A 27,771-nucleotide genomic window follows, 5' to 3' on the forward strand; every position below is an offset into this window, starting at 1 on the left:
GTCAGACTATGTTTGAACAGCTTGATTAATGACCATTTTAGAATTGGATTAACCAAAATGGGCAAGAAAACAACAATTTACTCAATATCATTTATAACTTTTGTTGAATGGCTTTCATTAGATTTTGAAGTATCAAAAAAAAGTCGACTCAAATTATTTGATATTGTACTGAATGAATCCTGAACAAGATGCTGACTGAAACATGCATTTAGCTACTTACTCCTTTGAGCAATAAACACAGCCAACAACTGTGCCAGGTTTGCTGAAATATTGGTGGTTTAAAAAACAATACTCATTGATTATCAAACGATTCCTGCCAGAAATTCATCTGTGGATAGGACCAGCCTAGCACAGGAGGTGAAATAAACCACAATACCTCATTCAAAACCAACATGATGGTCATTTAGATGAGGCACTGAACATTAATGGGCATCCTTAAAATTCCAACAGGGAAACAATATTAGTCGGGAGAGAAGGATAGAAAATGGGCAAGGATTTGTCTCTCAAAAATGTTGAAAGTGAGCTTACAAAAATCAAAAGATCACTGATGTGTTTCAGAAACCTATTAAAGAAGGAAATGTACAAAAAAAAAGCTAATTCACCACCTCTGCAGAGGAAAGCAAAGTAATTTTGGGTGTGAAGTTTCAACAAAATCTGCAACAATTATTTCTTTTTAGTGAGGAGGATTAACACACTGCCAACTGCAAAAATGTACAAGATGGGATCCAAATAAACTGGAGGCAGCACCAGGATCAAACCAAGAAAAAACATGCAGTTAAATTAAGGTTGCACTGTCACAACAACAAATTTTTGTTTGACTTTCTATTTTATAGCCCCTTTTACTCAATGTCCCAAATATTTTACAAGCAAAGGTACTTATGTGTAGTCAACGTAATGTATCCAGCATGTATGTAATATTCTAGAATGAAACTTTAACCCAAGAAATTCCAGACCTAACTTACAGATTCTTTACTATCTCCACATAATTCACAAGCTGACGACTTATGAATATTTAGTCATTTCAGCTGATTTTATTATTGGACAAGCCAGATTCCAGACTGAAATTTATCTTGAAAGATCATTTTTTTTTGGTCTGAAGTGGCAGCCTTATGAACAAACATGACTGCATATATGATTTTAACAATAAAACAGAAGCGTATTGTGCAAAATAGGCTAAAATAGAATAAACCAAAGTGTTTACGTAGGTCTAAAAGCTTCAAAATACATGGTAAAATATAATCCCAATAATCCTATAAGTATTTATAACTCTCTTTCTCATCACATCTTTAGGGCTTAAGTGTGACTTCAATTCCTCATCTTGAGAATCTGACAGATTCTTCCCAGAGCCTTCATACAGCAGAGTTTAGACTTTCTCAGATCCAAAAAAAATTCTCAGGGTGATAATCAAACACTAAATAAAAACCGAAGGAACTGCGGATACTGTAAACCAGGAACAAAAACAGAGATAACAAGGTGTAGAGCTGGATGAACTCAACTGGCATCAGAGGAGCAGCAAGGCTGATGTTTCGAGCCTAGACCTTTCTTCAGAAATGGGGGAGTGGAAGGGGGTTCTGAATAAATAGGGAGAGAGGGGGAGATGGACAGAAGATGGATAGAGGAGAAGATAGGTGGAGAGGAGATAGACAAGTCAAAGAGGCAGGGATGGAGCCAGTAAAGGTGAATTTAGGTGGGGAGTTAGGGAGGGGATAGGTCAGTCCAGGGAGGATGGACAGGTCATGGGGGCAGGATGAGGCGAGTAGGTAGGAGATGGGGGTGGGGCTTGAGGTGGGTGGAGGAAGGAGAGGTTAGAGAGGCGGGGACAAATTGGGCTGGTTTTGGGATGCAGTAAGGGGAGGGGAGATTTTGAAGCTTGTGAAATCCACATTGATACCATTGGGCTGCAGGGTTCCCAAGCAGAATATGAGTTGCTGAACCTTTGGGTAGCACTTTTGTGCACTGCAGGAGGCCCAGGATGGACATATCGTCTGAGGAATGAGAGGGGGAAATCGAAATGCTTCGCAACTGGGAGGTGTAGTTTTTTATTGCGAACCGAGCGTCGGTGTTCTGCAAAGCAGTCCCGAAGCCTCCGCTTGGTTTCCCCAATGTAGAGGAGGCCACAACGGTAACAGCAGATGCAGTATACCACATTAGCAAATGTGCAGGTGAACATCTGCTTGATGTGTAAAGTCTTCTTAGGGCCTGGGGTGGGGATGGGGCGGGAGGTGTAGGGGCAGGTGTAGCACTTCCTGCGGTTGCAGGGAAAAGTGCCAGGGCTAGAGGGGAGTGTAGAGTGTAAAGGGAGTCACGGAGAGAGTGGTCCCTTCGGAAAGGAGATAAGGGTGGGGAGGGAAAACTGTCTTTGGTGGTGGGATCGGATTGCAAATGCCGGATGTGTCGGAGGATGATGCGTTGGATCTGGAGGTTGGTGGGGTGATATGTGAGGACGAAAGGGATTCTGTTTTGGTTGTTATTGCAGAGAGAGTTGGGAGGAATGAGTTGCGGGAAATGCGGGAGACACAGTCAGGGCAGGGGGGTGGGGTTGGAGTTGTGGTCCTTCAAAGACAAGGACATCTGAGATATATGGGAGTGGAATGCTCATCCTGTGGGCAGATGTGGCAGAGGCAAAAGAATTGGGAATAGGGGATGGCATTTTTGCAGGAAGGTGGGTGGGAGGCAGTGTATTCTCGGTAGCTGTGGGAGTTGGTGAGCTTGAAATGGATATCGGTTTCTAGGTGGTTGCCAGAGACAGGGACTGAGAGATCCAGGTAGGAGAGAGAGGTATTAGAGATAGTCCAGGTGAACGTAAGGTTGGGGTAGAAGGTGTTGGTGAAGTGGATGAACTGTTCGAGCTCCTCATGGGAGCACAAGGTGGCGCCGATACAGTCATCAATGTAACGGAGGAAGAGGGGGTTTAGGGCCAGTATAAGTACAGAAGAGGCATTGTTCCACATAACCTACAAAGAGGCAGGCATAGCTGGGGCCCATGCAGGTACCCTTGGCCACCCACTTTGTCTGTAGGAAGTGGGAGGAATTGAAAGACAAGTTGTTGTGGGTGAGGACGGGTTGAGCTAGGCCAATGAGGGTGTCAGTGGAGGGGGACTGATTGGGCCTGCAGGACAAGAAGCAGCGGAGGGCCTTTAGGCCATCTGCATGGGGAATGCAGGTGTAAAGGGACTGGACGTCCATGGTAAAAATGAGGTGTTGGGGACCGGGGAATTGGATGTTCTGGAGGAGGTAGAGGGCGTGGGTGGTGTCATGGGTGTAGGTAGGGAGTTTCTGGACCAGGGGGAGAAAATGGAGTCGAGATAGGTGGAGATAATTTTGGTGGGGCAGGAGCAGGCAGAGGCAATGGGTGAACCAGGGCAGTCAGGTTTGTGGATTCTGGGAAGGGGACAGAAGCGGGCGGGGTGGGGTTGCGGAATGAAGAGGTTGGAGGTTGTGGGTGGGAGGTCACCTTAAGTGATGAAGTTGTGGATGGTTTAGGAGATGATCGTTTAGTGGTCGGGGGGTGGGGTCATGATCCAGGGGGTGGTAGGAAGTGGTGTCGGAGAGTTGGCACCCGGCCTTAGCGATGTAGAGGTCAGTGTGCCATACCACAACTGCGTCTCCTTGTCCGCAGGTTTTATGGTGAGGGCGAGGTTGGAGTTGAAGCGGATTTCTGCACGTTCTACGGGGGAGAGGTTGGAGTGGGTGAGCGGGGTGGAGAGGTTGAGGCGATTGAAGTCTCGACGGCAGTTGGAAATGAAGTGGTCGATGCAGAGTAGGAGGCCTTGGGGTGGTGTCCAGGAGGAGGGGATGTGTTGGATGTGGGAGAAGGGGTCAGTAGAGGGAGGTTTAGGCTCACGGTTAAAGAAGTAAGCGCTGAGGCAGAGGCAGCGGAAAAATTGCTTCATGTCAAAAACAGAAATTGCTGGAAAATCTCAGCAGGTTTGGCAGCATCCGTGAATATACTTAGTTAACATTTCGGGTCCAGTGATGCTTTTTCAGAACTGTTGGTAGCTGGGAAAATGTCAGATTATATGCAGAAAATAGGGAGGGGGATGGGGTAGGATAAAGGATAGAGCCCAAAGTGACAGAAAAGCAGTTGGATAGACAAAGGAGTTGATAATGATCTGGCTGGGAGGGTCACTAACAATCCCCATTAACAGCTAATCACTCTCCTCGCAAGACTATCAAATCCTTCGTTGATCCAACTGCGCTTCTCTTCCTACGGGCTCTATCTTTGCTGAGCCTTTCCAGCAACTTCTGTCTTTGCTCCTGATCACCAAACACCAAACACCGGTCTGTAACCTTCAAAGTAAACAGTTTACACTAAGGTAATCTATTTCTTTACAGTTCTAAAAAATCTTCTTTCATCAGCTGGATATCTTACATAATGTGCTGTACACATCCACCTTCAGCAAACTCAAAAGCTTCCCTGAATCAAAAGGGGGAGAAAAAACTGTCAACCTTCTAAGCTAAAAATGCTTACTTTGTTCACTCTTAAAACCTCTCTCACTGTAAACAAATTTCCATTTGCTTGTCTATTTACATTAAAGAAATCAGAATGACTACAGAAATACTTATCATTTAATTATTGAATACCTTCAGGCAAACGGACCAAAAGCCACAATGCCACTAGTTCAAATCCAAATTGTAAATTAAGTCACCTTAAAATATAGATAAATCACACATCTCAACACAATACAGACAAAATGCTTTTAGTACACAACACTCAGTCATATTTGAAAATCGTACAAATTATTACAAAAAATGTGTTAGGAACCTGGTCATGAATTGAAATCTATAGTATTATACACAGATATGGGTTAAAAGGAACTGTATTTTTCAAAAGGCCGAGCAAAATAACTGAATTTGTAGTTTGCCATTTCAGCACAACAATGTTCCACTCTCCAAACAGGAAATCACAGTCAAAATGTTCTGAATGCTTACGATGTTCCTAAAATCCTACCAACAAGAGCTCTGATAATGTGAAACATAAAGCAAGATGTCATTCAGTCACCCTGCCCAAGGGAATGCTTAAAACAGACACAAACCACAACTTTTACACCACACTTTGTAGCCACAGAACTGCATAAAATAATGAATGGTCCAGTCCCACATAGGAACAATTAACTACTGAACATGCTGAACCTCCTTGACGCGAATACACTTAAATTTATATTGCCTCACTTAATTCCAAACAAATGTATCAATTCTCACTTCTCTGCACTGAAGTTCATCTGTCATCTGTCTGTACATTCTGAGTCACCACAATTTACAACACAACTTTCATTCATGTACAAGTTTCAAACCCTTATGCTTTATATCAAAGTCATCATGATACATCAAGAAATGTAATGGTACTTCAATTGATTCTTAAGGAACTCTAACCTACATCTTCCTTAAATATCAAAAGTTGTTCACCACAATTCTGCTGTTTCCTCTCATGCAACAATTTCATAGTTGTGTTGCTGATGCCCCCCTGTCACCTCCACCCCAACAACCCCCTCCCCCCAAAAAAAAACAAGGTTCAACTTGACTGGCAAGACTATCACTGCATTTTACCCAAATCATTTTGTAAGCTTATGTACACATCCCTCAAATCAGAACCTCTCAACCCCTTCACAGTTATTCAATTATTAGACTGTTTATTTGATACCTAGTAATGCATGAGCAGAAACTCCCTTATATTAAAATTAGAAAGACTAAATCCATCACACTTGGTCCCATCACCAAACTCCATTCGATAGCTACTGATGTCAGTCTTCTCCCTCACAACTGGTTGGGGTCAAAACAGTCATTTTGCACCCTTGATGCCATGTATACAATCACAGAATCCCAGAATCCCTTACAGTGTGGAAACACGCCCTTCCAGCCAAAAAGTCCACACCAACCCTCCAAATAGTATTCTGCCCAGACCCATTCCCACATCCCTTCTCCCCGTAATCCACCTAATCTACGCATCCCTGAACACTATGGGCAATTTAGCATGGCCAATCTGCATATCCTGCACATCTTTGGACTGTGGGAGGAAACCAGAGCACCAGGAGAAAACCAACACAGACAGGGGGAGAACGTGCAAACTCCAGCCACTGGTTCTCAAATCTGCCTTCTCTGAGGATTGAACTCAAAATCTTCAGATTATGAGACTGACACGCTGCCTACTGCACTACAAAGGCAGCAGCACATGATCCTAAAATGAGCTTCCGACCTCATCACTTAAAATCTACTATTCTCACCTCTTTAACATTACACATCACTCATGTCAGCTTATCTAATGCTAAAATCCTCATTGATGCTTGAGATATCTCTAGACTTGACTATTCCGAAGCTTTCCTGACTGGTCTCTTACATTTCAGTCATGTATATGTGAGGTCTCATTAAACCATGGTGCTTAACTCTCAGTAAACCCAGTAACTAATTACCCAATTGCTTACTAACGTACTTTGATTTCTGGTCGGGTATCATCTTGATCGCTCCAAAGTCTCATCCTTCCCCAGTTATGTAACTCATTCACATTCAAAGCCTATCAAAACATGTGTATTTATCTAAATCTGGCCTATTAAGGATCCTAGATTCATTATTCGCGCCTTGCCTCCAGTTGTCTTAACAGCAAATTCTGCAATTGCTTTTTTCTTGATCTTGTCCTTTAAGATACTAATTAAAATCCACCTCTGATCTATTATTTCCTAACATGGTTCAATGTAGTATTTTGCTTTACAATGTTCCAGTGAAGCACCCTAACATGTTCATTGTGCAAAAGCTGTTAAATATGTTGGTGTTATTATCAAATCTGTCTTCTCAACAAACGTGATTATAACTGATTAACCTCTATTATCATCACGAAATCCTATGTTATTTTTTGTTGTATCAACCCATACTGGTTCATATGATTTCAATTGACTCCTGAATTGTCATTTCTAAAAAAAAAATTCTCTGCAGAGATTCAAGTAACTAGCCATTACTTACTCAGTATATTGTTTCACATCTTTTAAATCAAGATATCATTAACAATTCTCCAAGGTGACAACGGCACCACTCCCTTCACTACCCAGTTAAGGAGATTTGACGATTCTGGCTATCGTCTCTCAGTTTTCACCTTTACTTCCCTGAACATCCTCAGATGCATCCCAGCTGGTTCTGTTGTCTTATTAACTTAAACATTCAACATAATTTGCTGATCCAGATGCAGACTATGACAAAACACTCTCTTGATTGCAGTTCAGAATCTCTTTCCCCTCTCTGACCTGTACACCATTATTATTCCAATCCAGATTAGGATCCCAAAATCTTGACTCTACAGCATTTGCAACTACCTCTTTCTCACTAGTTTGTGGCTTGTATAACACAACTAGTAATGTAATGGTACCTCTATTGTTTCTCAACTCTGACTAAACATATTCTTGAGCTTGAGTTCCTCCAGCTAATGCTACTTCTTGCATATGTGGTTGTGCAGGACATTGGAAATAGAATGGAGTTTCAAGGTGCCACAGACTGCACATTCCAAGGGATTGGAGTGTCCCATTATTCTTGAATTCATTTGAATCTTACTGAAGAATCTAACTTATTTCTAACTAAATACTCACCATTCAGCCGCTTTTTTTAGTAATGATGTCACTATTTTAGAGGTTGGTTAACTTAAATGTTTCTATTTTAAGTAGGTCCTTTCTCATCTCACCAAAAGCACACCCACAATTACGTAATGACAGTTTTGGCTATTTCACTGCAGTTGTTATGCCTATTTACTTAACCAACACAGAACCATGCAATTTGTTAATTATTTATCCTCTCATTAAACATGGTCGTGGTGTTCTGGGCACTCCACAAAATGTTTACTACAAGAAATGCCGTCCTCAAAGTCTCTTAGTATCTGATGTCACGTCATTACCTTTCCAGGTGAAGTGTTTTTTTTAAAACAAGTTTCCAGGAAATAAGACAGTTAAGACGAAGCACTGCACATGGCGAGATTTAAAGAACTCTGTAAGTACCTACTCTATTAAATATTCTTATTTTCCACACTGCCTGGCTGCATTGATGTCGGGATAGTCTGTACAACACACACCGTTCAAAGTCATTATATCTCACCTATCCATGCAGAAAGTCCCCTCTAAGGTCTAGCTAGATTCTAAAGCTGGTGGCAAATATGCCACTGTAAAACAAATTCATTTCCTGGAATTTTCCTTTAAAAATATAAGCCAACAAATTGACAATCCCAGTAACAAACTACTTTTCTTCATGCCATTAATTTCGAAAGACGTGAAATTTCAAATATCTTCTGTATGTCCAAAGTAATCCTCATTGACTCACTATACCATGTTTCCCATTTGAGCTTAATGATTTTAGGAGGCACAGCAACCAAATCATGATGTGTGACTAATTCACAAGTCTTCAGGGTACCTGCATTTTCCATACTTAAAGATATTAAATTGACTGACCTATATTTCTCAAACAATTTGCTCCTTTTATTAAAAAAAATTGTATCAGAATAAAATGCAGCACCTGCTAGCCCCATATGTCTCTGTTACAGAAACACCTCACAAGGTTTAAGCAGACATAGCCACTTCTTCAATAATAAAATGTGAGGCTGGATGAACACAGCAGGCCAAGCAGCATCTCAGGAGCACAAAAGCTGACGTTTCGGGCCTAGACCCTTCATCTGTAGCTCAGGGTCTAGGCCCGAAACGTCAGCTTTTGTGCTCCTGAGATGCTGCTTGGCCTGCTGTGTTCATCCAGCCTCACATTTTATTATCTTGGAATTCTCCAGCATCTGCAGTTCCCATTATCTCTGATAGCCACTTCTTCCCTCATTTCTTTGAGAATTACCATTTGGTAGTGAAACAGACTTTTACAGCATGGAAATTTATTTTACAGCGAATTCTTAACTGACAGCCACACTAGACAGCCACACATTTCAAAACATGTTTTGTCAGATTCCTAAAATGTATCCATCATTGGTATTTTATTCTTCATAAAGTTAACACTAGCCTATAAAAAAAATCATCCATAAATTAAGAATGAAAGAATTGAGTCAGTGACTAAAACCTGTGCATTGCACCTTCTAACATGATTATTTTCATCATTTCATTTTTAGAACTTGCTTGCTTTCTTGAAATTTCGCCTGTTGGCTGTTTTTCTGAATATAATACAATTCCTCAATTAAGAAAGGGAACAGGCAGAACACTCGGACAGTAGCTAAAATAGTTAGGCCTTGAAGATACACAAAACACTGTGGGTAATTTGAGCTTTGATATTTTTTGATACCGATAATCACTTCACCTCAGGACTGAAATCTCCAACAAGCTTTCTTTAAAATCACAATGAATTGACACAAATGTAACACAAAACATGGCAAGAAACCTCCTAAAATATTAAAATCATCTATGAAATTATGATGGTCAAATATCGCAAAGAACCGAGCAGTATGGGTCCAGGATATGTCAGTGAAGCTTTCAGATGCATCAGGATAGATCACTGAGATATAGTATCTTAAAACAGCGGAACAGCTTCAAAATAAAGTAAGGTAATTTATAAACCTTTCATGTAAAACTTGATCCCGAGCTCTCATTTTATGTATTTATATTTATGCTTTCCTTAATACTTTGAGAATTTGAGAAAGCAAAGATTAATCATTCCTGACTGATGATATCCAACTGAATATTCAAACATCAAAAGGCAAAGTAGTACAATTAAGACCTCAAAAGATACATCGTAAGGCAGCAGGTCTCGGATGACTAAATCAACTCACTGCATTCAAGGCAGGCAGCTCCCCACCTGCATTGCCAAACTAAGGTTACTCACATAGACAACACCATTTACTGAAATGAGGTCATCTCCTAGGATGCTTTCAACGTAAGTACTGTATACATTTAAGAATCCCAAAAAGGCTGTCATTCTATGCTTACATGGAGCAACCTGGAATGTTCCAGATGACTCAACAGACATAACCTTAAATCCTACTTCTTTATTGTGGCTCCACAATCATTCCCAAATTAAATCAGCTGCGGAGGTCAAATCCTGCAGGTGTTTTAAGTTCGTATGTTCAGGCCACCTTTTATTCAAGCTTTTAGGTTCTCTTTGACGTTATTTAGACAGTCAAATGTTCACCATTCAATTATCTAAATCAAGGTTAAATATAAATTTGAATAGCACAACATAGTCTTAAATACAACCATATGAAAAAACAAGCTTACTAATTATCCAGAGGTTTTAACACAGAAAACTGGAAGTTAAACTAAACACAGCAGATTGGTTGTTATTATATATTAGGTACATTTAGTGTGCATTCTGAATTTGCTCCAATGTTACAATAAACATGTCTTAGCAGGCAACAAATAGCCATGAAAACATTACCGCCAAAAATGTTTATACCAGCAAGTATAATTAATACAAGTAGCTGGGGACATTCTATGCAAAATGCAACTTAAGTTCCAAAACAAAAACCTTAATTAACCTCTGGAAAAAATTAACTGAACCACCTTCCAGTTCCCTAGTCCTAAAGAAGCATGCATTGTGTAAAACGAACCAAAATCTTTGGCTGTCACAAGTCTGCTCAACCAATAGCTCCCATTATTTATAGCACAGAGTTAAAAATATATTAATTCAACTTTACCTTTCTTTTCTGACCGCTTCTTCCGACGCCTTTTAAACTTGCGCCTGACCAAATGAATAAAGGTGCCCATGTTGAGTGTCGCAGCCAGCAGTGAAGCCATTCAGTACTGAGCTGGCTGTGCAGCTTGAACAGGTCAGTGGTGTGCTAAATCTCTCGTCTGACTTAACAAAGTATATTAATACAGCAATTCATTTAGGCTATCACGCGCCTGCTGAGGTGACAGTTAACCCTGTGCTGGCTCTTTCACAGTTCCAGCTTCTTCGTAACATGAGAGACACAGCAACTGCACTCTCCCTCTACCCAAAACCAGCTCAGCTACAAATAAAAGGGGGTCGCATATTCAAACACAGTTCTCCCATTTATTAAGACTCTTTGACAAAATGCAGTTCCATTTGGAATAGTTTTGTTTTAATTTACAAGCCACTCTACCTTCCCACACTCATGATAATAATCGTACAAGCAAATCACTACTTCCTGCATGTTTTATGTCGAAAACTGTCTGCAGAAGAATGATTTAAATTGGGAGAACTAGCTAAGATGTATTTGTATGAATTTTTCTCTCTTTCACACAGACACACACACAGGCACACACACAGACTTTTCACAGGGAGCCAATTTGAATGCAACTCATCAGGATTACAACGGGGAGATTATTAGCACGAGCTAATTACAGTAACACTTTTGTCGTATTATACATTATAACCTCAGCAATTCACCTTCCAGGAGTTAAGACAAATATCTTCAGCATTGATTAAGGACAACTATAGCCACCTCCAAGAATGCAGTATGACTAGGATCATTATTGAACTTCAGGGGTTTGGGGGGCAAAACAGTAAATTTTCAAATACACACCACAAATCAGGATCACCTTATGGTTTTGCTTAGCTGTGTTGATCATAGTGGCTCTGATTTTCAAATAAAAGTTAAAAGCTATTTCTGACACCCTATCATGAGCAGAACCAACTGCCAATTTTAAAGTATATAGAAGTGTAAATGACTGTAAAGTACAATCAGCAATGGTACATTTGTCATTTATTCAAAGCATGGTTTCTATGACCAAAACAAACACAACAGAGATAATGACTAAAAAAAATTACAATAACAAACATGCTGCATGATTTTAACTATTGTCAAGCAACAGACCAAATCATCTGATTATGGGTAGAAGCCTCTGGCTTAACTTAAGTCATTGATGTGTCTTCAGACAACATAAAAGGTCTTACGTATACAGAGCCACAGAAGTTTAAAACTCCGACTGTTGATCATGCACCAACTAGATTGCTCTGTGATTCCAACAACAATGGTATAAGACAGCTAAAAAGCACAAAAACTTGGGCTGGGTGCACTGTACTTATACTGATGACAGGGCACGCAGGGGAGCGGGGCGAAGGGGCGCGCGGGGGGGCGGGGCGGCAGGGCGCGCGGGGCAGCAGGGTGACAGGGCGCGCGGGGCAGTTCAGATGATGATGCTTCAGCATAAGAGCACCTTGGGTTTACTGACCATAACTCTACAAAATTTTGAGTAGTCATAGGCAAGGACAAGAATGGGCCTTGGGTGAAGGTGTTTACTTGGGCAAGGGCCAACTGCATCCAAATTAGGCATGAACTGAACAAAGTGGATTGGGAGCAGTTATTTGAGGAAAAAATTGCATCGAGCATGTGGAAGGCTTTTAAAGACCATCTGTTTAAAGGGCAGGACATACATGTCCCTGCAAAGCTGAAGGACAGGAATGGCAGGATTCATGAACCATGGATGTCAAGGGAAATTGTAAGCTTAGCGAAAAGGAAAAAGGAAGCATACATTAAGTCTAGGAAGCTACAAACTGACAAATCCCTTCAGGGGTTTCAAGAAATCAGGAAGGAACTAGGAATTTGGAAGGCATAAAGGGGCCATGAAATGTCTTTAGAAAACTGGGCCAAGGAGAATCCCAAGGCTTTTTATGCATATATTAGAAGAAAAAGAGGGTAGCAAGGGAAAGAGTAGGCCCACTCAAGGACAAAGGAGGGTTATGCATGGAGCCACAGGAAGTGTGAGAGAGTACTTTGTATCGGTATTCACCACGGAGAAGAACATGACTGATGTTGAAGTCAGGGATAAGTGTGTGAACACCCTAGAGAATATCAATATTCTGAAGGAGGAACTTGTGAATATCCCAAATTGCATTAAGGTAGACAAATCCCCAGGGCCAGATAGGATCTATCCCAGGTTGCTACAAGAGATAAGAAAAGAAATAGCTGGGGCATTAACAGTTAGCTTTACATCCTCTTTGATCACAGGCAAGGTTCCAGAGGACTGGAGATTGTCCAATGTTGTTCCCTTATTTAGGAAAGAAAGTAGGGATAATCCAGAAATTATAGGCCAGTTAGCCTCACATCTGTGGTGGGAATGCTCTTGGAGAAGATATGAGGGACAAGATACGTGCACATTTGGAAGAAAACAGACTGTTTGGTGACAAGTAGCATGGTTTTGTAAAGGGAAAGTCATGTCTCACCAATTTGATTGAATTTTTTTGAAGAAGTGACAAAGATAATTGATGAAGGAAAGGCTGTGGATGTAGTTCATATGGACTTTAGGAAGGTATCTGATAAAGTCCCACATGGCAGATTGGTACACAAACTAAAATCACATGGCACTTGGGGTGGCCTGGCTAGATGGACAGAAAACTGGCTTAATCATAAAAGACAGAAGGTAATAGTGGAAGGGTCTTTTTTTCAGAATGGAGACTGGTAACTAGTGGCATTCTAGAGGCATTGGTCTTAGGTCCTTTATTGTTTACAGTGTATATAAATGATCTGGAGTAAAATGTGGGTGGTCAGATTAGTAAATGTGCACATGAACGAAGATTGGTCAAGTTGCTGATAGCGCCAACGATGGTCAAAGTATAGAACAAGATATAGATAGGCGACTCGGGCAGAGAAATGGCAGACGGGGTTTAATCCAGATAAATGCAAGGTAATGTATTTTTTAGGATCAAAACTAGGCATGAATTATACTGTAAATGGAAAAACACTTGAACATAAACATACAGACGGATCTGAATGTGCTGGTCCACAGTTCCCTAAAAGTGGCGACACAGGAGGCCAAGGTGATGAAGAACGCATATAGCATGCTGGTCTTCATTGGCCAGGGTATGAAGTACAAGGGTTGGCAAGCCATGTTGCAGCGATATAAAACCCTTGTTAAGCCACATTTGGAGTATAGTGTGCAGTTTTGGTCACCATAGAACACAGAAGCTTTGGAGAGAGTGGAGAGAAGATTCATCAGGATGTTGCTGGGTCTCAATGGCAATGGCCAGAAGGAAAGATCAAAAAGACTAGGATTGCAGTAGAAAGACAGCGACTGAGAAGAGACCTGATAAAGATCTACAGAGGCAAAGGTAAGATGGATAGTCGGAGACTTTTTCCCAGGGTTGAAGTTTCAAGTACAAAGAGGCACAGGTTCTAGGTGAGAGGGAGAAAGTTCAAGGAAAATGCGCAAGGGACATTTTTCAAACAGGGAGTGGGGGCCTGGAACATAGACGGATGTAGACCACATAAGGGCAGAATGTCTATTTTTTAAGTTTAGTTAGGGCATTAAGATCAGCACAGGCTTGAAGGACTGAATAGCCTGTTCCTGTGCTTGACTTCTCTTTTGTTCTTTGAATAGAAGACCTGAGAATTTCTGAGCATAGAAATGAAACTGAAGTAAATTCCAATGAATGGTCAGTTTCTGTGCTTTGCCTTGATCTAAACTGCCACCTGTTTTGAATTGCATAAATTTCCTTCATTTTAAAGCAATTCCTTCCCTCGCTTTTCCGTATTTGTCCTTCCCTGTTGGTTCCACACTTCATTGATATGTTGTTCTCCATTGCGTGCAATTTTCGATCTCCGAGAAGCTCAATGGAAAACTTGTTTGGTCCAGACTTAAAAATGGGTTAAGTCCCAGAAGCTCAAAGTAGCACAGTACTCGACTTTGAGAAAAGTATGTAAATGTAACTGAAATAACTGCCCTTAAGTATCTCATGACCCATCTCAAATACATTCAGCTCCCACAAGTGGTTCTCTCCTTGGTCTCAATTATGCCTATTATAGGGGCAGGATCCCAGGGAGGAACAGGACAGCTACTTCAGCCCTGCAAGATTCCAACAGTTCAGCCACACCATGAGGATACAGTGACTCTTCCAGTGACAAGACTGTGGATGAACAGATATTGGGTGTCTTTTCATTCCATATATCTTAAAAGGATTTTAAAATTGCCAGCATTAAGGTACACAACTACAACTACATGATATGAATCCTCTTTGGTCGACCTGGTCAATGTCCAAACAGACCTGCTGTTTCTGTCCAAGTGTGGACTCGTGTACCTCAGCAGCTACAGGAAATGGTCAGGCTTGTGGACCCAGGGTCCTTTGATTTGGCTTGGAAGCAATAATTACTATTCCTCTGGCCTAAGCATTCTGCTGCAAAGAGGCAACTTCATCAAACCCAAAGTTAAGGTGATGGTGGGTGGGCACTTACTCAAAGCAGACGTTACGTCCAGAAATGCTCCCTAGATTAATCAATGCATGCATCCCAGTGATAAAGAGAGCGCGGGTGACTATCCTCCAGCAGCTCCTACTGCTGCTAGCAACATCCAGGCCTGTCATTCTGGCCAGAGATTTCAACTGCGCCATTAATGCGGTTAGATGATCCAGAGTGGCTGACAGTAAACCAGATGCCATGTCCAGATTGCTGATGGAGAAGGTTAGAGTCACCAAGCTGCTCAAAGTCTTCAGAGCACCCCATGTAGATGGACTGGACTGTTCTACACCAATATCAGTAGTGCGGTCTCAATCAACGGGCGGGTATGAGAATGCTTTGCGATCAGATCTGGAGTCAGGAAGAGCTGCCCATTCTCTCCTGCCTTATTTGTGTGTTGTATAGAGCCTTTAGCTGAGTCTGTCAGGAAGGATGCAAGCCTGAGAGGAGTGGCTATTCCAGGCAGTGAAGGTCTGCAGGTCAAGGATTCCCTGTACATGGATGAGAATCACCGTTTACTGCTTGGAGCCGCCGTCAGTGCACAGACTCATGAGCGTCCGTGATCAGTTCAAACGGCCCTCAGATTGTAAGGTAAACTGAAGCAAGAGCTGGACCAACCAATCATTTATCCCTTTCATCGTCAGGTCAGATTATCTGAAGGTGCTGGTAATATGGTTCAGAGGGGCCAGAGTGTGTGCTAAAACTTGGGACAGCATATTGTCAAGGCGAGGCAGAAACTGGGCAGATGGGAGCACTGTTCCCTCTCCAGTGAAGGCAAAAACCTGGTCATCAGGTGTACAGGTGTAAGGTACTCTTGGTGTTATTCTATGTAGTGTCAGTCTGGCCTATTCCCCAAGCCTGCACCACTGCAACATCCAAGCCATCTAAAGATCAAAGATGGACCAAAGCTGATGGAACACCATGTACAATGCTGTATAAATCCGTCCTCAACGCTACCATCACCTTGATGACCAGCTTATTGTTTGGCTGCATCGAGCAGCTCATAGACCCTGGTATCTTTACATACTGAAGTTCTACCTGTCCCCCATGTTGTGAAGGAATGGCTAGCAAAGGTATAGAACTAGGTCTTTCTGGTTATGGTCAAACTATGCGCTCTTTTCCAAGGACAGGAAAATCTCAATAATCTCGGCTCTTAAATGTGAACTTGGTAATTCATGTCAAAGTAAAGCATCCTTGATGTCTGTAAAGAATTTCTTTTGGGTACCCTTCAAAAGATCATCCATCGTCGAATCCAGAACATAGAACAGGACAGCACAAACAGCTGGTAAAACCTATTTAGATACTAGGAACTTCTTGTTTTGCAAAAGGATTTTACCAAAAGGAGATTTAGATACATGTTTGCTTTGAGAATTGTATTAAGTACACAACATCTAAATAAGTCGGCTTGGTTAACATTGTAAGGAACAGGTGCTTAAAACATTCTGAACACTCAAATTCTTGCCTATACACCAGTCGTGACAATCACATCAATTTTGAAATTCCTGAAGCAATTCACAATTTAATAATGCAAATTCAAGAGGTGCTGATAAAACTCACGAGCTCAACATTCCAAAAAAATGGTAAAACTTTAACTCAAGATCCATAAAAAACTGGTGGTTAATCTGTTGCATTTTACCCAAATCAAAATGATAAACCAGAAACAATGGTGATCAAGGCGCAAGCTCACGTCTTCAGAACATACATGTTCAACTGTCAAGAAGAATCATTGATCCAATTAGGATAATTTCCTCCATAGTTTATACAATTCCCTATAAAAACTAGCCAAATCTTTGAGCTTGATCCAGCAACCAGTTTATTCAGTGCCAATTTGTTTAACAATTTCCCTCACTCCAAATCCCTGAATATCCTTGCCCAGCAAAAGAAAAACCCAGCAAAATGCTCCTGGGAAACATTACAGACCTGAAATGTCTTTCACTCTGAACCTATTACCAAATCTGCTGAATCTTTCAATTATTTTCTGTTCTTGTTTCTGATTTCCAGCATCCACAGCATTTTGCTCCTGGAAGAAAGTCAGTCTCGAGCTTTTGGATTGATGCCCAGTCTCAAAGGCTTTTTTCAGACTAATATTTCCACTATCACTGCATGCAGGATTACATTCTGACATCACCCTGAAACAAACCACTCCAAAAAATGTGCTGCCTTCTTTGTAAGCAGAATATTTTGTATTTCTCCAACATTAAACCAGGCAAAATTAAGAGAGAGATGTGCCTTCCATAACAGTATCTGCCCACTTACATCCCTGTGAATTAAAAATTATATCAATAACACCAACTGCAACAGTTACTATGAAAACCAAACCTAACCATGACCACGGCTGTAGGGACTGTCATAGTGGCTGCTGATAACAGTAATCAGAACTCACCAAAGTAAAATGCTGCATGTCTCAAGGAAAGCCTCTCTTTTAAAGCACACCATTCAGACAGGTCCAATAATACCAAAACAACTTACATAACAAACACTTGAAATGTTGCTGTTTTCAAACGCACTGGCAACAGAAAGCTTGTCAGTATAAGCGAAGAGCACCATTTGATTGCATGAATTTATATGCCATCGACTGTGGAATCTGTAAACAGGACATTAGTTGATTTGTTGCACAATCATTTATTCTGAAAACAACATTCTCAAGAAACAGTCCCAGAATCTGTGCTCGTCCTTGCTCTTGCAAAGTACAGTGAAATACTTAAAAATTGCCTCAAATCGACAGACTTGCATTTTATTGAACAGTCCTGAAAGTGACATATATTGTACATGAAATTTAACAAATGTGGTTTGCACATTTCAAATATTCATGAGTCAAGTGATTTATGTTTACATACCATTTGAGTGCATGTGTGTTTGTGCTGAAGACCTACTTTGTCACACTACACCACACCAAGTTCACCTGAAAGGAGAGTTCCACCAGGGATGGATTTTAATACAAGCTATACTTCATCCAGAGACAATCCAATGATAGTGCTCTTGCATTACTAAGGTATGGCACATCGTGATCAATTTTTTTCAGCAGAATGGTGCTCAATTCTCAAATGCCCGTGATCTTGAATTTCCTGTGTCATCAATGCACTTCCACATCACATTCCATCCATCAGCTTTACAAACATCTTGCCCTGGATATTGTTTTACAATGAAGCCACTATCACACAGTGATGGTTCTGATACTTTTCCCATTTGTTATCCAAGAAAAGTGGCAGAGGAAAGTTAACTGATGCATTCAATCCGTGGTTCACAAATTTTTAATGCTACCATTAGCAATAATTACTCGGTCAAAAAACCACCCTTGGGTCTGAAAACTTATTTGCTTTTTACAATTGGGCAGTCTGAATCCTTTAGAATATACTCAGTTCTGAGGATTTTTTTTAAATATATATAACTTTTTTTTTTACTTTTTCTGTCTTTTATTTCTCTCAATCCTGTATATATCTATCAATACTTCACTTTCTCTAGGTTCATTTGTGACGCCTCCCTTCACTTCCTTGGCATCTGTTTCCATTTTTGGGGATAGGCTGGCCGCCAACATCCACTCCTCACACTCTGCTTCCTGTAAAGACACTATTTCGTTCTCCCAGTTCCTCTGTCTCCATCACATCTGCTTTGATAATGCCAAATTCAACAAGCAGGCCTTTGAAATGTCCACCTTCTTTTGCAACCAAGGATTTCCCACCACCATGACTGTCAGGGCTCTTAGCTGGGTCCAATCGATTTTCCTGCACTTCTCTTCCCCTTCCACAACAGCAATAGGATTTGCCCACTTGTCCTCACCTACCATCCCACCAGCATCCAGGTCCAGAGCATCATTAGCCACTATTTCCACCACCTCCAGTGAGATGCCATCACCAGAACAATATTCCTTTCCCTTCCTTTGTCACCCTGCCAGAGGGAATGTTGCCTCTGGGACACCCTGATCAATTCCTCCTTCACTCCCATCATGTCACCACAGCCCCATGGGACTCTGCCCCTGCAACCGCAGAAGGTGAAATCCCTGCCTATTTACTTTCTCCCTCCTCAGTATCCAATAGCCCAAATACACCTCCAAAGTGAAGCAACGCTTTATCTGCACAATCAAGTCTACTGCATTCACTGTTCACAATGTGGTTGTCTCTGAATTGGAGAAGCGAAGCACAGACTGAGTGACCATTTTGCAGAACACCTGTGTTCTGTCTGCAAATATTACCCAGCTTCCAGCTGCCTGCCATTTCAACATCTGGCCAATATCTGTGTCTCAGGCTTGCTGCAGTGCTCCAGCAAAGTTGAGCACAAGCTGGAAGAATGGCACCTCATTTTTTGCTTGGGAACTCAGCAGCCCTCTCACTTAATATTGAGTTCAACAATTTTAGGACTTGAGCACCTTCTCCCATGTCTTTTGCTAATTCCCCACACCAGGCCTTGTCATGACATGGGCTACTACCACACACAAATTATTTTTAGCTCCCAGTAGACCCCATTAGCAGCTATTGATTCTTCCAGGGGCTGATTTTTACCCAGTCATTTGTCTGTCCAATAGTTTTTCTCTCTCCTTGGGCTTTACCTCCACTTATCATTTACTCTCCTGAACATTCCCCCAATCCATCTTTGCATAAATACCAACCTTTTCCTCGCTATCAGCAGTTTTGAAAGATCACTGGTCCTGAAAGGTTAACTGCTTTCTCTCCACATATGCTGCCAGACCTGCTGCTTTTCTCCAGCAATTTCTATTTTTGTTTCATTTCCAGCATCCACAGTTCTTCAGTTTTCTGTTTAGTGTTTCACTTTGTCTACACGTTTCATATGTAGTTTATTATTCCTGGTTTACATGCTGAGTATCGGTGAGAATTCTCTAACCTGACTGGAGACACTTGCTGTTTCTTTCCCATTCATACACCAAACAGAATCAGACACGTGATAACGCCAAGTGCAAAAACTCTCCAAGCAGCCATACCAAACGCCTCCAAACACAAAACTTGATCGAGGAATTCTTGTTCTGATTAAATGGTTCGCCAATGTCAAGATTTTACCCCAAGAGAAACCCTCAGCGTTCAAATATAACAGCAGTATAGACACTTTGATCCTTCAAAATAATCAGTCCAGGGCAGTCTAAATCCTACTGAATCAGCATCTACGGCTTTCAAATCAAAGTAATTTTTGAGTGGATAATGTGTGTCTTGTCCCTTTGCATGACTTTCACTGTTAATGTAGAACGTTTCAGACAAGCGAGCAGAATAAGATAGGAACAGAGGAAACACTGGAGCAGCTATTCAACTGCCAAGCCTGTCTCACTATTCTCATGGCTGATCTGTGGCCGAACTCAATTTACCTGCTTTTGGCCCATATCCCTTAATAGCTTTGCTTAACAAAAAAACTTTACCCATGTCAGATTTAAAATTTATAACTGATCCAGCATCCACTGACATTCCTGGAAGACAGTTCTAATTATCTACCACCCTTTGTGTGTAGAAGTGCTTCCTAAAATCTCTCTTGAACAGTCAGGTCCTAATTCTCAGACTATGGAAATAGTTTATCTTCACTTTCCCTGTCATTTCCTGTTAATATCTTGAAGACTTCGATGTAACTGCCCCTTAATTTTCTAAATTCTAGAGAAAACGGGCTTAATTTGTTTAACTTCTCTATTCTTGAACAGTCCTCTAGATAAAAATGTCAGCATTCTATGAGCTTTCTTGATTATTTTCTGCACCTGTCATAACATTTTAAAAGATTGATGCACCTGAGCTCCCAAGTCTCTTCGGCAATCCCCAGTATTTAATGTCACATTATTCAGAATGTACACCGATTTTACTTTTATCCAAAATGGACAGCCTCACACCCATTTATATTGAGCTCCATCTGCCTTAGTTTTGCTCAACTTAGTTTCAATTCGGTCAATCAATATCCCTTTGTTATTTTATGCTGTTATTTACACTGTCTACAATGCCACCCAAATTTGTCATCAGCAAATTTGGACAGATAATTTTCAATGCCATTATTTAAGTTATTTATAAATGATGTGAATAATTGAACCCTAACTCAGATCCTTGTGGGACACAACTGACCATATTCTGTCAATTTGAGAACCGACCTATAATCTGACTTTCTGTCATCTGCCATTCAACCAATTTCCCAGCCATGTCAGTAATGTGACTTCAATTTTATATTTAGTTAACAGTCTCTTATGTGGGACTTGATTAAACTCTTTCTGGAAGTCCATATAAATAACATCCATGCACATTCTCTTGTCCACTACCTTAATCACTTCTTCCAAAATAAAAGCAATGAGCTATGTCAGGCATAATCCATCGTGAATCCACAATGGCTCTCCCTGATTAACTGAAAATATTCAGGGTGTTCTGTTGCCCCTTCCTTGAATAAATTCAGCTAATCTGGAATTATGGCTTGCATTTAGGCTAATCAGAGACTTATCACTGATGACTTCGAAAGATCTGGAATTTCATTTAACCCTGACTCATTGTTTTTTTCCAGATATCTAAAACAGCAACATTCTACTTTACCATAGCCAAGGTACATTTTGCAAAGTACACAGACAACAAAATAAAAAGCATGAGTGACAAGGACTTTCAGCTCTGGCGTTTGTCCCAAAGCCGACAAATCATCAAGTCAAATTTTGACACATTTTAGTGAAACAGTAACTGCAGCACAAAGTCATCAAAGGCGTGTCTATCTTTAAACTGAAAATACACACATTTTATCCTTCAATCAAGGTTAGACCAAATTTCTGCTGCCAACATCAAGACCTTCACTGCTCCCCACCTCTTTAACACACTCTAGGCCTGCAACTTCCTCAACTACTATTTCTTACATTCAACATTTTTACTGCTTTCATCTCACCATTAAAACCCATGCCTTCAGTTGACTGGGTTCGTTGCTCTCGAATTTACTCCACAAAACCTTCTGCCTCTGCACATCTCTTTGACAAAACTTAGGGATACCCTTGTTCATCAACTGCATCCTTCATTAACGCTACCTTGATTTTTCTTATATCTTTACAAAGTGCTTTGTAATGGATTGCCATATTAAAGACCCTCCAAGAGACATTGTCTTTGTAGATGTTCCATTATGAAAAACATCACATACATCATTATTTGATTCTGCATTCCATAAACGAAGGAAACATGCAGCCATTAGATCAGAGTCTTGAAAATCATGAAACTTCATGAAGTATTTTATCATCTCATTAATCATTCCGCCATGTAGCTTAAAATACCACATATTTATTCATTTTAATTGATATTTTATTTGGTTTGTTTGGAATCTGACCAAATTATCTGTAACTGGCTGCTTCTGTGAATTTGTCAGGTACTCTCAATTAAGTCTGATAGATCTAAGCAGATATAAGTAAGCTAACTAATTTGTCTTCAGCTTTCTAAAGGCCTGGATGACCAGTGTTTCCTTCTTCCATGGAAACAGGTGTAGCGCAGTAGCCATTGCAGTTTAAAAGTTGGAATCATCTTCATCGTTCCTGGGCACCTTCTGGAATTTTAATGTTCCTTTCAAACTGATATATTCAAAATTAATGAAAATGTTCCAAGTTAAAACCAATTATTCTTCAGGAATATCCTAATATTTATCAAGCTTTGCTCTGTCCTAACACTTCAATGCGTTGTCAATTATTGTATTAAATCCTTCACACTTCCACATTTTGCTGACATCTTCAAATGGTATTTGCTGTTCTCTGCCCATTGGAGATTGCCTTTTAACTAATGCATTTCTGATCAAAGTTGTAAATTCAGCAATATAACTCATAATTCTGGTAAAGCCCAATGTCACAAGTTTACATTCCATTCCAAATAATGTGATATCTAAAGAGGAAAGACTTGCTCAGAATTCTGCTCAATACCATTTGTAATACTTCACCTGAAGTCCTTCACAAGAGGTGTTGTAATGCCCTCTGCTGGATATATTTTTCTTGGTATTCACCAAAAACTTCAAACTGTCTCTGCAGTCTAGTTCCACTAACAGGTGGAGAAAATTACTGTCCAGTGATTTAAGTAGAGCTGCTCATCCAACTCAAAATAGAGTACATTAGAAAGATTCATTGAAAAGAATCCTCAAGCAAAATTAAATAATGTGTGGAAATCTGCATATGATGATTATTCCTTGTTAAAACATTCAAAACAATTCTCATTATTATTTAGTGTTCTTTTGAGTCATTCTCAATACAGGGCAGTTGACATAAGGCAATTTCAAACAGGAATGTACAAAAGACCAAAATTCAACAAATCAAATATTTGCGACATTTACAACGTAAGAAAAAAGACGACTTATGCCTGTTTTTAATCTTTGGAGACAAGTGATTAATACTAGCTTGCCCATCTGCTCAAAGGAAGCTAAATAATCAGAATTATTTTGATACGTTCCAGCGACAGTAATGAAATCTTGTGTTCCAGAATTTGTCGTCCCCTAGCCAAGCTGTTCCAGTACAGTTACAACACTGGTATCTACCCGACAATGTGAAAAATTGCCCAAGTATGTCCTGCACACAAAAGGCTGGAGAAATCCAACCCGGCAATTACCAACCCATCAGTCTACTCTTGATCACCAGTAAAGGGATGGAACGTGTCATCTACAGTGCTATCAAACTGCACCTGCTCAGCAATGCTTCAGTTTGTGTTCCACCAGGGCTCCTCACAGATCCTGACCTCATTACATCCTTAGTTAAAGTATGGACAGAAGAGCTGAATTCCAGGGTTAAGGCGACCATGACAGCCCAAATCGTCAAGGCTGCATTCAACAGTGTGTGGCATCATGGAGCCTGAGCAAACCTGGGATCAATGGGTATCCTGGGACAAACCTACCAGTGATTGGAGTCATACTTAACACATAGGACGATGTTCGTGGTTGTTGGAGGCAATCATCTCAGCTCCAGGACATCTCTGCTGGAGTTCCTCAGGGTAGAATCCTTTGCCCAACCATCTTCAGCTGCTTCATCAATGACCTTCCCTCCATCATAAGGTCAGAAGTGGGGATGCTCACCAACGACTGGCCAGTGTTCAACACCATTCACAACTCACCAGATATTGAAGCAGTCCATGTTCAAATTCTACAAGATCTGGACAATATCCGGATTTCGGATAACCAGAGGCACAGAATAATCGCTCCATACAAATGCCAGGCTATGACCATCACAAATAAAGAGAAAATCTAACCACCACCTCTTGGGATTCAACAGTTTTACCATCATTGAATCCCCCACTATCAACATCCTGAGGATTTTCATTGACCAGAAACTCAGCGGGACTCACCACATAAACACAGTGGTTACAAGAGGAGGTCAGAAGCTTGGAATACTGCAGTGAATAACACATCTCTTGACTCATCAAAACCTGTCAATCATCTACAAGGCATAAGACAGGAGTGTGATGAAATACTCCCCACTTGCCTGGATGAGTGCTGCCCCAACAACCCTCAAGGAAGCTGGACACCATCCAGGTCAACGCAGCACAGTTGATAAATGCCACATCCAAAGCATTCACTCCCTCAACCTCTGACACTCAGTAATAGCAATGTATACTGTCCATAAGATGCACTGGAGAAATTCACCAACTATACTCAGACAGCACCATCCAAATCCACCAACACTTCCATCTAGAAGGACAAGGGCAGCAGATACATGGGATCACCTCCAAGTTCCCCACTAAGCCAATGACCATCCTGACTTGGAAATAGATCGCTGCTCCTTCACTGTCGCTGGGTTAAAATCCTGGAATTCCCTCCCTTAAGGGCATTGTGGGTCGACCCATAGCAGGTGGACTGCAACAGTTCAAGGCGGCAGCTCACCACCACATTGTCAAGCGCAACTAGGGATGGGCAAGAAAGGCCGGCCAACCAGCAAAGCCCACATCCCAGAAATGATTTTAAAAAAAGGATACTGAACAAAGATGTCTCACCTAATGGATTAAATCCTCTCCTATCAGGAAAGAAACAGATTTTCCTCAGGTCATGCAGAGTTGTCTGACCACATGGTTAACATCCAATCTTGCTCAAGTTACATTTTTCTCCAGTTAAACAACGGGAAGCATAAAGCACATAATGAACAGCATCACTAATGCAAAAGCATTGTAATGGCCAGAGAAGGAAGTTGGGTCTATCTCATTTTCTGCCAGGTTAATAAGATGATAACACTTAAACATTTTATATTTTGAAAACCTGGCATAAAACTTCAGTATAAGCTTAGTGTAAACCAAGTATAAACTTATCATGAGTGAGAAAAGTATGCACGCAAGGCAGTAAAATCAAAAGTCACACCTCCTGAGTTAAATGTATTCAATAATTAAATCAGGACAGAAGTACAGTGGCAAGAATGATCAACTAGAATTGCTCATTCTGTATTATATTGCCACCAAATTGTGAATTATGTTGTCAGTCATTGACAATAGATCAATTTACAAAACGCGATTGTATTTGGTTCACTGGAAAAGGTCTAAACCTGCTTGCACAGGCCTACCATGCAGTTTTATAACACCCGAACATCCAGGCAGTTGCACACAAATATTCATGTACAACTTGGTAAGCCAGCATACTTTGACAAAATAAAACAGAGCTATCTCTACAGAAAACAGACCTCATTAGATACAATGACTTGGAATGTCTCACAGTCATTAATTTGGGTTTCAGGAACATGGTTATCACCTGTAGCTCCCGACCTGCACAATCCTTGAAGACTGCTGTGCTGTAATGATCTGAAGAGCTCCTAAAAGACTATTTGCAGGTAAATAGGAGTTACGAAGGATAACGTGAAGACTGTCGCCCATTTGCAAATTTCTACAGATAGGGTTTGAGGAAGAAGGAAGGTATTTTCATGAACAAGATTCAGTATTGCTCCTCAACTCAGAAGGACCATTTTGCTATACCAGTTAGATGCAATCCAGAAGAGTATTTAAACACGGTTAAGAGGAAAAAATCCAATTATCAAAAAATTTAATCTCCCTTCCCAGAACAAGATTTCAATCATTCCAATTTCCAACAAACCATAAAATGCACTTATTCATACCAGTACAACTTATTTTGCAAGTTACCTAAATGTCATAGAATGATCCCTTCACTTGTTTAAGACTTTCTCTGCTGAAGAAACATTTACTGTAATGGACTGGACAGCAGCCAGGGTTGATAAAAAGGGTTGAGTTAAGCAGAAGGCATTTGACAAAAGGTACTGACATAAAAAGCACATACAAACACTACATTTATCCCAAATACCACAACAGAATATATTTAGGTGCCCTTTGGGTCACCTATGACTTGCTTCAAGTGGCTCCATGAATTGTTATTGATCTTAAATAGTACCGTAAAACATTCTTCACAAAACACAAGTTGGTCTTCACACCGTAAACTACTTGTTACATGAACTCGAGAAGAAAGGAATGCAAAAAACAAACTACTCTGCATTCTTGCATACCTTAACATGTAATTAAAACTGAGTCATTTTCAGTATTCTAATTACAGCATTATTAGCAATCGATGCATGACCACTTTTCAAGCCTTCTCTTTACTGTGTAGTTTTCCAAGGGGCATTCAGAGAATAAGGAAGCAGTATATAACACAAATTATGCAAAGAATTCATGCACCAAACGTGGCCATTAATCACCTAAACAGCTTTTTAGTGACATACTTTGGAGAGGTCGTGGGCAAGTGGTATCATCACTGGACCAGTAATTCCAGGTTAATGCTCTAGAGATATAGATTTGATACCCTCCAAGGCAGTGTGCAAAATCTGAATTAATTTCATAAATGTGAAATTGAATACTGACCTCTAATTCAAATGTAAAAGTTAACATCGTTAATTGTTGTAAAAACCTATCTGGTTCAGTTAGGTCTGTTACCAAAGGTAGATCTGCAACCTTCACCTACTATGGTCTACAGATGACTCCAGATCTACTTCAATGCAATTAATGTTTAAATGCCCTGTGAAATGAGCCAGCAAGCCACTCAATTGGATCTAGCTGACAGAACGACTGAAATACAGTCCTGAAACCCCAGACTCCAGTAGGTCCCTTGACAAGGCCTGCAGCATGACGGTCCTTAAAACAAGAAGTCACAGAAGTAAAGAAGTCCATTGGGCTCCAAAAAGTCCATTCCGCTACTGAATAACTAAAGATTGAGAAAGTTTTAAAAGCCTACAAAAGGATAACTAAAAATGTAAAGAAGGAGAAAATAAACTTTAAACGTAAACTTGCAAGTAATATCAAGACAGAAAGCAAGAGCTTCTTTAAATATATAAAAACGAAGAGGGAAGCCAAAGTGAACATAAGCCCCTTCGAGAATGAGACTATGGAAATAACATGCGGAACCAGGAAATGGCAGAGAAGTCAAAGAAATACTTTGCAACAGTCTTTACAGTAGAAGACACTAACAGCATTCTAAAATTACTGAATAATCAAGGGGCAAAAGGAGGAGAGGAAATAACCACATTAATTATCACCAGAGGAAAACTGCCAGGGAAATTAAATGGGGTTAACGATTGCTCAGTCCCCTCGAGCTCACAGGATGCATCCCAGGGTATGAAAAGTAACAGCTACAGAGATAGTAGGTGCACTTCAGAAGCTTGCAGGAATCCTTAAATTTTGGACAAGTCCCAGATGGTTGGAAAACTGCCAGTGTAAAATTTTAATTTAAAAAAAAATGGAGGGAGGCTAAAGCACAGGTAATTATAGGCCACTTAACTTAATATCTGCTAATGACGA

At 40.6% G+C, this 27,771-nt stretch overlaps 1 protein-coding gene across 12 annotated transcripts in view; it reads right to left on the reverse strand.

Moving 5' to 3' along the window:
• LOC125454484 (double-stranded RNA-specific editase 1-like) overlaps positions 1 to 27,771 on the reverse strand; it is a 295,752-nt gene that overhangs the window by 169,703 nt on the left and 98,278 nt on the right. For 3 of the 12 annotated variants that reach the window (XM_048535317.2, XM_048535316.2, XM_048535313.2), the window contains exon 1: positions 10,592 to 10,739. The exons of the other annotated variants lie outside the window; for them this stretch is intronic. In XM_048535317.2, coding sequence (XP_048391274.1) covers positions 10,592 to 10,691 — 100 coding nt within the window. In that variant the 5' untranslated portion in view covers positions 10,692 to 10,739. Of the gene's footprint in view, positions 1 to 10,591; positions 10,740 to 27,771 lie in introns of those variants that run through there. 12 annotated transcript variants of the gene reach the window in all.

The sequence above is a fragment of the Stegostoma tigrinum genome, chromosome 7 (genome assembly GCF_030684315.1).
Source record: "Stegostoma tigrinum isolate sSteTig4 chromosome 7, sSteTig4.hap1, whole genome shotgun sequence".
NCBI lineage: Eukaryota > Metazoa > Chordata > Chondrichthyes > Orectolobiformes > Stegostomatidae > Stegostoma > Stegostoma tigrinum.